Source organism: Ictidomys tridecemlineatus, unplaced genomic scaffold, assembly GCF_052094955.1.
Source record: "Ictidomys tridecemlineatus isolate mIctTri1 unplaced genomic scaffold, mIctTri1.hap1 Scaffold_54, whole genome shotgun sequence".
NCBI lineage: Eukaryota > Metazoa > Chordata > Mammalia > Rodentia > Sciuridae > Ictidomys > Ictidomys tridecemlineatus.
The window spans coordinates 2,408,032-2,423,582 of NW_027523576.1; the positions used below are offsets into that span (position 1 = coordinate 2,408,032).

Here is a 15,551-nt window from a genome sequence, read left to right on the forward strand (position 1 = left end):
TGCATCTCTACACTGTCCAGTTCGCCCGAAGCCTGCACGTTGGCTTTCCTACGTTTTGGAGCCGTGCGACCTTCCCACAATTGATTGCAGAATATTTTTATCATCCCCAGTAGAATCCCGGCACCTGTTAGCTATCACTTCCCAGCCGCCCTCCCAGCCCACAGCCACGCTAATCTACTCTGTGTCTCTAGTGGGTCTGGTCTGGACATCTGATGGAAACGCAGCAACACGTGGCCTTTGCCTCTGGCTTCCTTCTTACCTCCCTGCTTCCCAGGTTCATAGAGGCCCCGGCACCAACGGGACTTCATTCCTTTTAATGGCTGAATTATGTCTCCTTGCTGGGATATACCGTATTTTTAAATTTTTTTATTTGCTGTCCTGGGGATTGAACCCAGGGGGTGTGTACCCCAGAGCTGCATCCCCAGCCCTTTTTATTTTGAGACAGTCTCACTAAGTTGCCAGGGATGGCCTGGAACTTGCGATTCTCCTGCCTCAGCCTCCCCAAGTGGCTGGGGTCACAGGCATCTGCCACTGTGCCCAGGTTAAGTTCTCTTTTCATTGCTGACTTACGAGAGCTGGTCATGTAAATGTGTTATTGAATAGATTTTATTCCTTACTCTGTGGCATCTTAGATCTTTAATATAACCTAAAAATCTGTCACCTTCCTGTACTGTTGCCTCATTCCTCCATGTGAGCATCGTGGTGTGCACAGGAGGATCACGAGTGTTCTGTATTCTCAGATACATAAAATAAATGATCCCTTCTTCAAGGAGCACAAAACAAACTAGGAAGGCAAGCGCCACCACGATAGATCTTAGTGGAAAGAGATGTTCGGATTGAGGAATCGAGGAAGAAGTCTGGAAGGATGTGGCTTTTGAAGTGACTCTGCAGGATACACAGACTTTAGATAAGAGGAGCCTGAGGAGAGACCCTGGTGAGGGTGTGGAGGGTGGACCATGAGTTCTGTGTGCAGTGGTGACTGTTTAACTTCTAGGGTTAAAAGTGTGAGGGCTCAGAAAGGGTGGCTATGCCTGGACAAACAAGGAAGGACCTGGCTGTCATTTGTGAGAGCAGAAGCAGTCTGGGCATGGCTTCCCAGTGACTGCTGGGCATTGGAGATGGGGTGGGTGGACGTGCTGAGGACAATGCTTTGAGAGATGGCACGAGGGGACGGTGCAGAATGATGGCGGGGAGCAGGGTTTCTGTCTTGCCGTCTGACAGACGACAAGACCTGCCATTAAGAAACCTGTGACAGTTGTTTCATCTCATGGTTTCCAAGTCTGTTGGAACCCAGGGTCACCTCTATCTCTCTCAACACACACAACAGTCGAGGGTCACGCTTTGGTTTTGCTGGGTTAGTATCACAATCCCTTGTGTAATGACGTCTTGGTAAATGTTGGTCGGTTGGTCACTTGATTAATTTCGGGACTGTGGCTCAGTCCGTCTAAGGGCTGGAAGGTCTTACCTGGCCCAGGCCCTCACTGTGGGAGGCCAGAGAGTAGAACTGCACGCGGGAAGAGCAGGATTGGAACACAGGTGTCTTGAGTCCCCCGACCAAAATATCTGATGAGTTTAACTAAATAATTGTTGTGTGTTTGCTGGGGATGGAACCTGAGGCCTCCTGCATCCCCAGCCAAGCATTCCCCAGGCTCCTTCCAGCGCAGCCTCCAAGATGCTGATGTGCTGTGACTCCAGGTCACCTCCAGCTCAAGGGTCATCTAGGGGGCCTCCGTGGTCCCTTCACCACTCCCTGGTTAGGGATCTCCAGTGCTTTCTGAGAATTGCTGTGGACTTTTTTCTTTTCAGTCGTTAGACTGAGCAGTGCATCCGCTTGATGAACTTTGAAATGCCAATGATCACAAGAATTTTTACTAGGATGGCCCTGGAGCCCCGAGGGGGAGGGAATGTTGTTCTTCCCAGAAGCCTTTGCTCTCCGTGCCACAGTGTCATGAATGACGAGCTCCTTTTTTGGATGGATCTGACTTTGTTGCCGTGACGCTTGTTTTCCATAGCAACTTCTGTTGCCACCCAGCAGTCGGCTGATGAAATGGTGGCCAAAGCTCAGGGGTCTGCAGAGCTCCCTCCTCCCCGCCCCCTCAGCTCCAGGCCAGGGTGCTGAGACACCCTGGGCACAGTGTGGGAGGCCAGGCCACTTTGACCTGAGGTTTGAGTCACACTTGCTGATTCCTGGGGGTCTGTCATCAGGGATCCCCAGAAAGTTGCCTGGGCAGTGGAAGTTTTACCTGGGGACACCCTCTTTTCTCTCCATGGAAGGAGGAGGACAAGAAAAAAGGGGGATGTTTTGAATTAGTATTTTCTATTTTACCAAGGTAGAAGGATTATCTTTGCTTTTTTTTTTTTTAATACAAAAGCTACTCGCTAGGAAGTGGTGGCCAATCAGAGTCATACCGACTTTCTAAGGGTCGAAGCCTAGCCTAGGATTAGGTTGGTTTTTTATTTTTTGTATTTCATTTAGAATGGAAAGTTCCAGTTTGTTTTGGGGCCAGAACCCTTATAAGAAGCCATGCCTGGAGGTGTCCGATAGGTCAGTGTATATTTGTGAGTTTATATCTTGCTGACTAAATTGGCAGAGATTTTATTTTTCCTGGTAAATGGTCAGAGGCTGTTCCCTCCCTCCTTCCCGTAACAAAATGGCATTTGTCGTGTGTGTATGAAGCCAGTGTCTGTTAAACCCGCAACACATCTGTGATGATCTGAGCAGGAGAGGTGGCAGACAGAGATTGCTTTTCTTAGGTGCCACAGGGCCTCTGATGAGTTGCCTCCATCCCAGTATGACTCTCAAATTGTGACCAAAAGGAAACAGAACTGCTCAGGCCTCAGAGACCAAGACATATTGCACAACAAAAGGGTTATTATTTGTGAAAAAATCGAGGTGCCCGCCCCCGTGGGACTCGGAGAGCTTGACGTTCATTTCACTTGAAATAATGATCACTGTTGGTGACGAAGTTTGGAAGGTACACAAAGAATCGTTATCAATGAGAAAGTTCACACTTGCTTTAGTTCATAGTGAGACACTGAGTTATCATCTGGGACAAAGCCTGTTAACATAGTGGTTGTAGAAAACACCAAGGTGTCAAATCACATCAAAATCAGAACTGCAATTTGGGCGTCTGACTTTGAAAAGTGTCTGGAGAGCTGTACCTCTGCCCCCCACAGGTTAGACACTGAAACCTGGTGCTGATAACCAGACCAACGGCGTCAGATTTTCACAAGCCGTTTCTAGGAATAAAATGTTTATTTCTCATTAAGCAATGTATTTTTCTTCCTTTTCACTTCAGGGGCAAATGTGAACTGTTAGCCCATATGTTTTCCTTGTTCTGAACAAAACTCAAAAAATAGACCAAAAATATAATAAAAGCATAACAGGCCAGAGAAGGCGGCTTGGCGTGGCGGTTGGTGGGCTCGGGAGTCGGGGACCTTCCATGTTTCAAATTAGCCTTTGAGGTCGTTGGTGGCGGACGCTGTTTTCCTCCCTCTCTGCTGTATTGCACCTTTTCATTTTAAACTCTACCCTAAAGACTGTGCTGAAAACCGAGTTGATGTCAAACACCCCATGCTTGGCAGAGGACTCGGGCTCAGACCATGTCCTGAGGGTGGCAGGCAGCCTGTCACGTTGCCAAAAACTTTCCACTGGGAGCAGTTTTGCAAGGGGCCGGGCAGGCAGGCGGGGGAGCCTGGGGACCCAGATGGGGGCTGTCCTGCCTGGTGACAGCATCATCTCTCTCTCTGTGCGTAGGTGAAGCTGCTCTCAGGGGAGAATCCAGAATGCAGACCCTCCCAGTGGCCTCTGCCCTCAGCAGCCACCGCACTGGCCCTCCCCCCATCAGCCCCAGCAAGAGAAAGTTCAGCATGGAGCCTGGGGACGAGGACCTCGACTGTGAAAATGACCACGTCTCCAAGATGAGTCGCATGTTCAACTCCCACATGTAAGTCCCTTCTTCCTGGGCTTGCGCACCCCAAGGCTGGGGCCAGATTTCTTGAATGACTTTGTGCCAGTGATTCAGCTGTCATTTTTTTAAGTTGTTCATAAGGTACTTTCTGTCAAAGATAAATAGCTCTGCTCTGCCAGGAAGGTGCCCAGGTGACCTTACAGCTGTGGAGAGAGGCGGCTTCCTTCCTGCAGATTGGGCCTCCTGGGCTGCGTGGCCCCATTCAGAGTCTCTCAGAGCTCCAGGGCCTCTGTCTGGAAAACTGGGCTCTTCTCTCCTGCACCTACAGATTGTTTTTGAGAGAACTGATGTCAGTGACTGTCGTGTGTTGGGGGAGCAGAAGGTGGGGTTGGCAGCTGAGTGGGGTCTGGATCATGCGTGTTGACGCGTGTGCGTGAGGGATGCACCTCTGTGCTCCTGGTGTGACCTCGAGACCTTCCCGGGGAGGGGGAGCCAGGCTTCCGTGTTCGGCACCAGGGGCTGCTCGTCCCAGCTGACCTCGGCCTGCAGCAGTGGTCGGAGAACCGGCCATTGGACCGGGAGGCCTGGGTGCCAGTCCCCCATCTGCCACCAACACCTGTGCTCCACTGTCTTGACCCAGATCCCTGTAACTCCATGGGCCTTGGTTTCTTCCTCTGCAAGATGAAGGGGTTGAAGCTCAAGCGGTCCGGATCTGAGTGGCGGGACCGGGCTCCTACCTGGAACGCAGCCTGCTCTGCCTCCGTCCATCCCACCTATCCGCTCCACACTCCCCCTCTCAAAGGGAGCTGACTGCCTTCCCCATGCTTTCAGGATGTGGAGGCACCTGGCCAGCCCCTGGCAGAGTCCCAGGTGGCAGTTGTGTATCCCGTTGGGTTGGTACCATCGGAGCCTGGTGTCTTGTCAGCCGTGGTGGTGAAGTCACTCTGATTGTGCGGAGGAGAGGCTTGGTGTGGTTGTGGGTCCTGGGCTTGCCCCTCCCTCCAGCCAGCCCAAGGAATGTTTTGTCCTCCTCCAGGAGGCTGGTCTCACCAATCTGACTCCCAAGGACGCTGCTCCTTGGGCCAGGCGGTGGCTCCGAGGGCTTCCTCCTTGGAGGCAGGGCGCTTCTGCGGCTGGAGGTGGCCCGAGCTGCAGAGCTCAGGCAGCCTTGCATTCCTGGTGTTCCAATCTGCTTGGCCTGTTGTGTTCAGTCATAAGACATTGACATAGGTATTTATCCTCAAATAAATCACTGCAGTGTTAGTCAGAGGCTGAGCCTGCAGTCTGGAGCCCTGGAATTTGCTACAATCAGGAATCCAGCCGCAGCAGGGCCCTGCAGATCCACCAGCTCTGCACACTGGGGAGGCTGTTGGCCTCTGGACTGTTGGAGTCCATCCTTCCATTACTAGGAGTTGTTTCTTCTCCTCTCTTCCTAACCCCAAATCAGAGACCAGTTCCTTTTATTTTTAAAGGAAGGAAGAGTCAACTTTGTGACAACATTTTGTGATCCAACAGGCCTTGGTTTCAATCCTCATTCGGCCACCTGCCAGCTGTGAGGCCTTGACAAGTCCCTTGGTTTTTCTGAGCTGAATGTCCTTATTTGTAAAATGACAGTGATAATAGCTAGTGGACACAACTATTTTAAGCATTAGAGCTAAAATATGCAGGGAGTTGGACCCAGGGTGGCACACACTTGATGGTCGGCCTTATTTTTATGAATGATTCCATTTTTCAGATGCTAGTAATAGAGAACTTAATGTTTGAGATGTGTACACTTTAGTCTAAACACCTGGGTTTGAATCCCACCACCTTTATCCTTCGTGGGAGTAACCAGGGGACCTTCCTCAAATGATTATTTTGAGTGCTTAGTGCAGCACTCGGCAGACGGCAAACACTCAGCTTCAGACGTTGGTATGATTAGAATGTGAAAGCACTTAGAAATGATTCTGTAACTCCTTGGCTTGATTACAGATACGGCCTGGAAGTATAGGTCTGTGATGATATTATACACAACTTTAAGAGTAAATAATAGAGATAGAATTATTAAATTCTGTGTGCAATTATAATTGACACCATCATGCAGAATTTTAGGGAAGAAGACACAGTAGCACCCTACTCTACTAGACCCCCTGTGCTCACATCAGCTAGGTGGCTACTGTCCCCTTTTAAATTTTTTAAATTTTTATCTAGTTTTTGGTACTGGAGATTGAACCCAGAGGTCCTTAACCACTGAGCCACATCCCTAGGCCTTTTGACTTTTTATTTAGGGACAGAGTCTCATTAAGTTGCACGGGGGTCTTGCTAAGTTGCTGAAGCTGGCCTTGAACTTGTGATCCTCCAGTCTAGCCTCCATTAAAGTGTGCACAGGAGTGTCCTGGCAGTAAATGTATCATCTTAACCTTTTTTTCTGGGGGTGGGGGCAGTACTGGAGATTGAACCCAAGGCTGCTCTGCCACTGAGTCAGGGTGTCACTAAGTTACCCAGGCTGGCGAGAAGAGGAAAAAAATGGCATGATTGCAGAGGCAGAGATTGAAACAATGCGACTTCTTATGGTTTGGATATGAGGTGTTCCCCAAAAGCTCGTGATCCTGGAATGTTCAGAGGTAAAATGATCAGATTATGAGAGTTGTGAGCTAATCAATGGATTAATCATTTGAATGGGTTACTAGGTGGTAGCTAAAGGCAGGTAAAGTTGGAGAGGGTGGGTCACTAGAGGTGTGCCCATAGGGATTATGTATTCTGTCCCTGGCTCCTGCTCTCTCCCTGCTTTCTGGCTGCCATCAGCTGAGCAGTGTCCTTCTGCTACACCTCTCTGCCATAATACTCTTCCTCACCTTGGGCTCAGAGCAATTGAGTTGACTGTGGACTAAAACTTTGAAACCATAAGCCAAAAATAAATGTTTTCTCCTGTAAGTTGTTCTGGTTAGGTTTTTGTTCAGGAAATGAAATCTGATTAACATAGCTATAAGCCAAAAAGTGCTGGCAGATACTAGAAGCTGGAAGAGGTAAAGATAAGATTCTCCAGTAGAGCCTCCAGAGGTGTCATGCTGACACCTTGATTTTCATACCATTGACTGCTGGCCTCTGGAGTTGTGTTCCTTATTATCAGCTTTTCTTTTATTTATTATTACTTTTCCCTGAAGTTTAACACAATGCTTTCAGTTTTATGACTATTTCACTTACATATTGCTGCATAACAAACCATCCCTGAGTTTAATGCCTTAAAATAGCAACAATTTATGATTTCTATATTTTTCTTGGCTGACTAGATTCAGCTGGGGGTGGTGGTGGTTTCTTCACTGTGTGATGTCCTATGGAATCACTCAGAAGCTGCATTCATTTGAGACCTCAACCAAGGTTGGAAAGACCAAGATGACTTCACACTTATGTGGCTGCAACTGGAATTGCGGGCATCAGGGACTGGGGACTGACCGGGCTTTAAGAGGATAAACATGGAAGTTGCCATGCTTATTAAGTCCTAAGCCAGAACTAACACAGTGTCACTTCTGCTGCTTTCTGTTGATTAGAGCAGATCACAAGGCATCCCAAGTTGAGGAACAGGGATGAAACAAACATACAGAAAGGAGGATTGTGGGGCTGGGGATATAGCTCAGTTGGCAGAGTGCTTGCCTCAAATGCCCAAGGCCCTGGGTTCAATCCCTAGCATGAGTAAAAATAATAAATAAATAAATAAGGAGTTTTACACAAGGGAAGGTAGGAATTTGCCAGTCATCTCCAGAAAGTATACAACAGACTGTTTAGAAAATGGACTTCAGCAAGAAACATTTTTTTTCTTTCTTTTTTTAAAATATTTTTTGGTAGTTGAACACAATACCTTTCTTTCTTTCTTTCTTTCTTTCTTTCTTTCTTTCTTTCTTTCTTTCTTTCTCTCTTTCTCTCTTTCTCTCTCTCTTTCTCTCTGTCTTTCTCTCTTTCTTTCTTCCTTTCTCTCTCTTTCTCTCCTCTCTTTTTCTCTCTCTTTCTCTCTTTCTTTCTTTCTTTCTATGTGGTGGTGAGCATCGAATACCCAGGGCCTTGCACATGTGAGACAAGTGCTCTACCACTGAGCCATAACCCCAGCCCCTTCAGCAAGAAGCATTTTCTAAGAAATAATTTCTGGTGTGAAAACAAATCCATAGAAACTGCCTAAATAGAAACCTGCACACATGAGGCGTTTAAGAGATGCATGTTTTCTCTGGGTGCAGTGGTGTTTACCTGTAATCCCTGTGACTTGGAGGCTGAGGCTGGAGGATTACAAAGTTTGAGGCTAGCCTCAGCAATTTAGCAAGAACCTGTATCAAAATTAACAGCTACCAGTGAAGTGAGTGCAAATATGTTTCTAGGACTGCTTCTGGACCAGTGACTTCCTTGGCAAATGGCGGAGCACTTCCAGAACTAAAACCTTTCACTCCCTCCCTGGATATGATATTGTGATAGCCAGTTTAGCCATTTGGAAATTCCCCATCTTGAGAGCAGCTTCTGAAAGGGAAGGGTTACAAAAGCATTCACCAAGTCCAGCAATTTCTCAGTCGTCTGCAGAGGATTAGAAGGGAAATGAAGAGACTGGGAGGACAGCTAATCCGTCAGCACTTAGAGACCCTGGAGCAGATCCTTTCCTGGGCTTCCTACATGGTTTGCCTGTAGCTGAATAAAGGGACTTCCTGGTAGAACCACTGCTTGGGTACAAGGGCTTGGTTTTTCTTTTGCTTTTTTATTGCTAGGGTTGAAACCTAGGACCTTGTGTACGATGCTCTTTACTCCTGAGCTATGTCTCTAGCCCAAGGGCTTTGTTGAGTATGAGATTCTGACTGTGAGACTCCTGATTTCTTTCTAATCATTCTTTTCAGTTTCATTTCATTTCATTTAAAAGAAAATTCTTATGTAATTGTTATTCACTCCTTCTTTTACTCATTGCTGCTCTGGGGAATATGTGATGGTGTTGCCTAGTCAGTGGTAGGGATAGGATTCCAAGAACAGAGTCAGAGATGTTCCTCCTGGAGAGGTTCCAAAGCCAAATTTCTCTTTTATGAGTTGTTTCTATTTTTTTATTTTGCATTTGATCATATCCTTTGAAATGCTTGTGTGTGCTTTGTCTTCCTTTGTAAGTTTGTTTCCACTTGGAGGATGTTGTTTTTCTTAAGATGAGCTTGCTATTTTATCAGCAATCAGTGTGGCAAGGAGACAAGCCCTTTTGCTGATTTCTGTCCTCTGAGTTGGTTTTATTAGCCCAAATCTAGGGAGTTGCTCCGTTTTAATAGTTTATTTGGTTTCTATTTGAAACACCAACTGAAAAGCTCTAGGTTTTTGCCTTTAGCCATTGTTTCCATCTAATGACTAGATTTATAGTGTTTGCTCCATGGCCTGTGAATAAGTCCTGTCCTTTTCAAAGCTGGGCATCACCTATGCCTTTGCTGCTGTTGCCCAGCAGTTCCTCAAGCCTGCGGGGTTTTGTTTGCCTTCTCTAGTTTTTTCCTTTTATATCTTTGTGAGTTGCTCCATTGATCTTGGTTCCTGGGATGATTGAGAATGATGTGGGATGTATATATATATAGGGACTAGGGGTGAATATACCTTCTTTTTCCTTAACACATTTTGCAAATTCTTTGTTTTTTTCATTGCATAATTGTTTTCATCATAATAATGCTTTTGTTATGAAGCATATACTTCTGGCATTTTAACTTTTTCTGTTTATGGCCAATCTAGGTTCTTTGACTGGGTTATGAATTAAATTTACATAAGACAGATTAGCAGGACAAATGCTATTTTAATTATGTGCATATACATAGGAGAGTCCCACAAAATATGAGACTGGGCCAGATGACCGAAACTTATGAAGTTTCCCAAGCTCCAGAGAGGAACAGGGATCAGGGATTCTGGGGAGATGGGAACAAATATAGCAAGGTGAGAGGAGAAATTATATAGTGAATAAAGACTGTCTTGTGTGCAGATCAGCAGTGTCTCAGGTAATAAAAATTGTCTCTGAGCAGCCCTCTTCCTGAAATAGATCCTTTCACTAACGTAGATTTCCTTTATGGACAGAAATTATTTTATGAAAGCTTTTTAAAGTTATTCCTGTGACTGTAGTTTCTCTGAATAACCAGATGAAAATATGGCAGTGAAGCGTATGTGGTGTGAAGTGTCTGATCTGTCCTCATACGTATAGTCATACTCTTGGGTGGGATTCCCTGGGCCCAGCAGTCCTCCCTCCCGTTGTGCCTGTGTATCCTCCCTGGGGGGCTAGGGGTTTGTGCACCTCTTTCACAGTCTGGCATCCTCAACTTAAAGCTGCCTTATTCTCACCCTGTGTCCTGGCTTGTGTGTTTTCACCTATGTCTGCCTGTTTATCCCATTTACAATTTTTGGTTGTCTTTACTCTTCCTGGGAGCTTGAACTTACAGAGGTTTAGCTTTTCCCTTTTGGTTATCACTTCTATTGTTTTCATGAAGCTGCTGAACTAGTTTTGACCATATAAATAAACAGGTTTGAAATGGCTGTCACTGGAGTATTCACCCCCAGGGCTTGTTATATCTTGTGGTGGTAACATCAGTCTGTTTGCTTGTTTGGATGAAATCAAATTGAACTGTTTATAAACTGGTGAGACAAGTTTTGTCTATTTGTGTTTAAGAAAATGTCAAGCCCTGGCAGGATACTCAATTTATTGACCCGAATTATGATTCTGAATGCCATTAGATGTGGCTAATTGTGAGCTTCATGAAATTATTCTGTTCCCATCTTCATCCTAATTTCTTTCTCTTGGTCTGTCTTAAGGACTCTGTCCTTTTGTTTGCTTCATGCAGTAAGTTTGCATTGGATACAGTTGTGAACTGGACATCATACTTAGTATCAGAGAGACTGTGGAAAAAAACATTAGTTAGAATCTCTGCCTGGGCCCAATTTATCATCTGGTGGGATAAATACACAAACAAAGAGGAAGTTCAGTGTATGACATGCTGCAAGTTCTGTGATGGGGAGAGCACAGGATGCAGTGCAAAACCAAGGACAGGTACCTAACCCAGATGCTATGGTTTGGATGTGGTTTGAGCATGTACTCTAGGGGTTCATGTGTGGGGAGCTTGGTCCTCACTGCAGCAGTGTTTACAGGTGGTAGGACCTATAAGAGGTAGAGCTTAGAGTGAAATCATTTGGGGGTACTGCCCTCAAAAAGGATTGAGGTCATTCTCCAAAGAGTGAGTTGTTGTAAGAGTGAATATGACCCCCAAATCACTCTCTGGCTTCCTTCCTGGTGTTTTAGAGAAAGACCTCTTATCACAACAGAGTTAGATTGAAGCCGGTGGTGGGAAGCAAAAAGGGTATTATAGCATCTGGGGCAGTAGCAGTAAGGATGGAGAGAGGTTGACTCAACAGACCTTCTGGAGGTAGAAGCAGCAAGATTTGCTGGTTGATTGTGCATGGGGTGTTTCGTTTCTGACTTGGGGAGTCAGATGGCTACTGGGTAGGTAACAGTCACTGAGAGAAATAAAAGGGCATTGAAGGATAGGTTTGAGATCAACCATATTAGAAAATTTTTCTTCTCTAAGTTTATTTATTCATTTATTGCCAAAATATTTTCTGGCCCAGTGGCATTTATGTAATATTGTGTTGTGTATCAGGAGGGACGTGAAGAAGTGTGAGTTCCAGTCTTCAGAAATTCAGCCATAGTTGAGGTAGCAAGGTAAACATTTAGTGAGTGACTGTTGGGTCAGCAGTTTTCTACGCTCTCTCCCTGCCTCGTCCATCTTCTTTGTTTCTCTGTGTCCTGCTCATAAACTTTTCATGCCAGGCACAGATTTACATTTAGATAGGAGAAATAAGTCCTGGTATGTGATCGCACAGTAAGATGACTATAGTTAAAATAATGTATACATATTTCGAAATAGCTAGAAGAGAGGATTTGAATGTTTCATCATAAAGAAATAACTTGTTTGGAGTGATGGGTAGATATGCTAATCATCCTGATTTGATCATTACATAGTGTACACATGTAATGAATCATTGCATTGTATCCCATAAATTTGTACAACTCTTGTGTCAACTAGAATTTTTTTTACAAGGGAAACTTTCAAAGCCAGTAAAACATAAGTGAAGCTGCTTAGCTTGGCATTCACATTTTTAAGAAACTTTTGCCAGTCTACCTTTTCTACCTTCTCTTGTCACAAAGTCCTTTTGTCTTACATCCAGCTGGGCCTACCCACTTTGTTTTATCTTGTTTTTAATTCAGTGTTACTAGTATTTCAAGGCTCATCTTGTTTTCCCTCTTTCCCACAAAACTTTCCCTAACCTTTTTACCCCCAATGATATGTTTTCCAACTCTGAACTCTTATTATAAACATCATTCATTTGACCCTGACATATATATCTTGTTTTCTAAACAGATTTTAAGCTCCAAGAGCAGTAACTATCTTATATTGTTAGTTATCTCCCACAGGATCTAGTACAGTGCTCAATAGGAAGCTTGTAGGTACTTTTAAAAAATATTTACTACCTTTGTGAGAAAATTACAATCTAATGATAATTTTAATTAAGTAGCAAGTGAAAAACAACAGTCAGGATTCAGAGGAGAAAGATTCATATATGACCTAAAATGGTACCATGATCTTAGCCTTTTAAAGTAAGACTGTATTACAGACCTGTATCCAGGTATGGTCACACTGCCTATAATTCCAGCTTCTCTGAGAGGAAAAGGCAGGAAGATTGCAAGTTTGCAGACAGCCTCAATAACATAGTGATACCTTATCTCAAAATAAAAAATAAAAAGGGGATGAGAATGTCCCTTGGTGGTAATCTTCCCAGGTTTTAATTCCTTGTACAAAAAAAAGGCAGACTCATAGATACCCCCAAACTTTTGAACTACGTCCACAAAGAAGCACTATTGTAAGTAGTGACTTTGCATTCAGTGTGGCCATAAAAACAAATATAGCCATTGTTACTTGGAATCTGTTATTAGCAGATTATCATTCTAAGCTCTGTATTCAAGGTGCTGTAGACTTTTGGATTTGAAAGTTATAGATGAGTGAAGTTTGAATTAAGTCCCTAAGATAACAATATCTCCCTGTCCTCTACCTCTTGGGGCTTTTTATAATACACATAACTGTTAATATTACATATCTTTCAGGCACAGTATGTAAATATTTAGCCAAGTCTTTAGGAGCTTTTGGCAGATACAGAGTTGAGATGATGCTCCCTGGCAAGCACACAGAGCTCAGCTCTTTTGTTTGTAGTAAAATGGAATCCTGGTCTTTCAAGTGAGCCGAACCAGAAATAGGGTCAACATTTTCTTACAGGATGGAGGAACCTAAGAATGGTAGTCTTGAAGAACACCTCCTATGTTCTCAGAGTGCTCAGGTGAAGTTAAAATTTACTTTAGAAAATAATTTTGGTTTTCCTTAAACACTGATAAGTGCATAGTTAATTCTTGAAAGTCCTATGCCATCTAGCATGGTGACAATGATTTTAACAGTATATAGTCGGTTCTCTGTATATACAAGTTCTGCATTCATGTATTCAACCAAGGATAAAATGAAAATATTTTGGAGAAAAATGCATCTGTGCTGAACATGTTCAGGTTTTTCTTCCTATTAGCCCCTAAACAATACAGTGTAACAACTATTTAATACATAGCATTTATATTGTATGAGGTATTATTAATCATCTAGAAATGAATTAAAGAATACAGAAAGATTTACATGGGTTATATGTAAATACTATGCCATTTTATATAAGGCATCTATATAAAATGGCATTTCAGGACCTGTGGGGGTCCTGAAATAAACCTACCCACCATGAATACTGAGATACAACTGTGTACTTTTGAAAAAATGTTGTCAAAATCCTACTTAGCTTCTAAAATAATTAAAATATCCACCAAATGTTTACCTTTGAGTAATATACCTTCTTTATATATATATATATATATCTTCCAAGATAAACTAGTTGGTAAATATTTGATAAGGTATCTGAATGAAGTAATTTACTATTTGGGACAGTTAGCTTTAATTCAACTGTTTTAGTTGAGTTAGTTGTTTTAGTTGTTTTAATGACTTCAATCTTCAATAGTAGTTCTGCAGCCCTTTTTCATGGCAGTATTGTGGTCAACAGAGCTAGTTACCTATCAGGACACTTTCTTAATCAAAGTGCGAAAATCATATGATCTGCACATGTACAATTGCTTATTTTTCTCTCTCTCAATCAAGAGATACCAGGCAACTAAGAAATGGCTTATTCCCTTAGACATTAATAATTGAGTCCTCAAGAGGACATGTCCACTGACCTTTTTAGTTGTATATGTATATTTCTATTGGGCAAGTGCATTTAGAGATCCTTCTGTGAGTTGTGATTTTGATAGGTATGTCCATCTTTACATTGAGTTTATCTTTTGCTTATTGATTCATTAAAGTTCTTTATATATTTTGGGTATTGATTATGTAACTCTTAGATACATTTATTATAAATTATCTCCTTAATTGTGACCTGACTTTTATTTTTAATTAAAAACAGTTTTATTATGAGAATTTTCAACATATGTAAAAATGAAGAGAGTAGTATAATTGACCCTTACATACTCATCACTTGGCTTCAGCAGTTAGCAACATTTTGCCAATCTTATTTCTCCCGTTTTTTACCTTCTCATAAAGGAGATTGCAGATCCATGTCAGTTTTTTTCCTGTAAATTTACTCATTATGTATTAATGAGTGATAAAGAAGTTTAAGAAGAAATACCACCGTCCTATGATCATGCCTAACGAAGTTAATAATTCCTTAATATTCAAAATTTCCCTTTTGTTCTATAAATATCTTTTTACAGTTGATTTATTGGGATGAGGAGGAACCGAAACAACTTCCACACATCGCTTTTAGTCTTTAAATTTTTTTTTTCTTTTCTTCACTGTACTGGGGTTTGAACCCAGAGGCATTCTACCACTAAACTATATCCTCAGCCTTTTAAAAATTTTTATTTTGAGACAAGGTCTTAATAAATTGCTGAGGATGGCCTTGAACGTGTAGATCTTTCTTTCTCAGCCTCAGGAGCAGCTAGATTACAGATGTGCACCACTGTACCCAAAATATTTTATAGATAGTATGTATGCTTCCTAATTCATGAACCCTTTAGATGCATATGTCATTTTTAGTAATGCTGAGGTTGATCAGTGGATTTATTGCAGATTGTGTCATCTTGATCTTTTTACAAAAATTCCTTTCACTTAATAGTTTTAGCGTCCATCAGTAATCTCTGCCTAGACTCATTAGTTTGTTTTTTTCTTTTATCAGCTGTTGTAAAATGATGATTGTATAATTGTATTTTCTTTCAACATGTATTAGCTGGATGCCCCTCTACCCATACCCTCCCAGTACTGGGTGCTCTACCTGACCTACTTCTGTAGACCTTTTTCATTTTTTCTTTTGAGAATCTCACTAAGTTGTCCAGGCTGGCTTTGGAATTGAAATCCTGCCTCAGTTGCTGGGAATATAGGAATGGGCCACTGCACCTGGCAGAATTCTTTTATAAAGGAACTATTTTTCATCAATTACTTGTTCGTATATAATGCAGGTTTTTTAGGGAATGTAGGAAAATGCTTTTATTACTAATTTTCTTCATTTTAACTTTCATAATATTAAGTTGCTGTCTTAGCAGCCTCTAGTAAC

At 42.9% G+C, this 15,551-nt stretch overlaps 1 protein-coding gene across 9 annotated transcripts in view; it reads left to right on the forward strand.

Annotated features, from left to right (window-relative positions):
* Positions 1–15,551, forward strand: part of LOC144373980 (uncharacterized) — an 86,779-nt gene that overhangs the window by 35,285 nt on the left and 35,943 nt on the right. For all 9 annotated transcript variants that reach the window (XM_078036958.1, XM_078036961.1, XM_078036954.1 and 6 more), the window contains one exon: positions 3,758–3,947. In XM_078036958.1, coding sequence (XP_077893084.1) covers positions 3,758–3,947 — 190 coding nt within the window. The remainder of the gene's footprint in view (positions 1–3,757; positions 3,948–15,551) is intronic.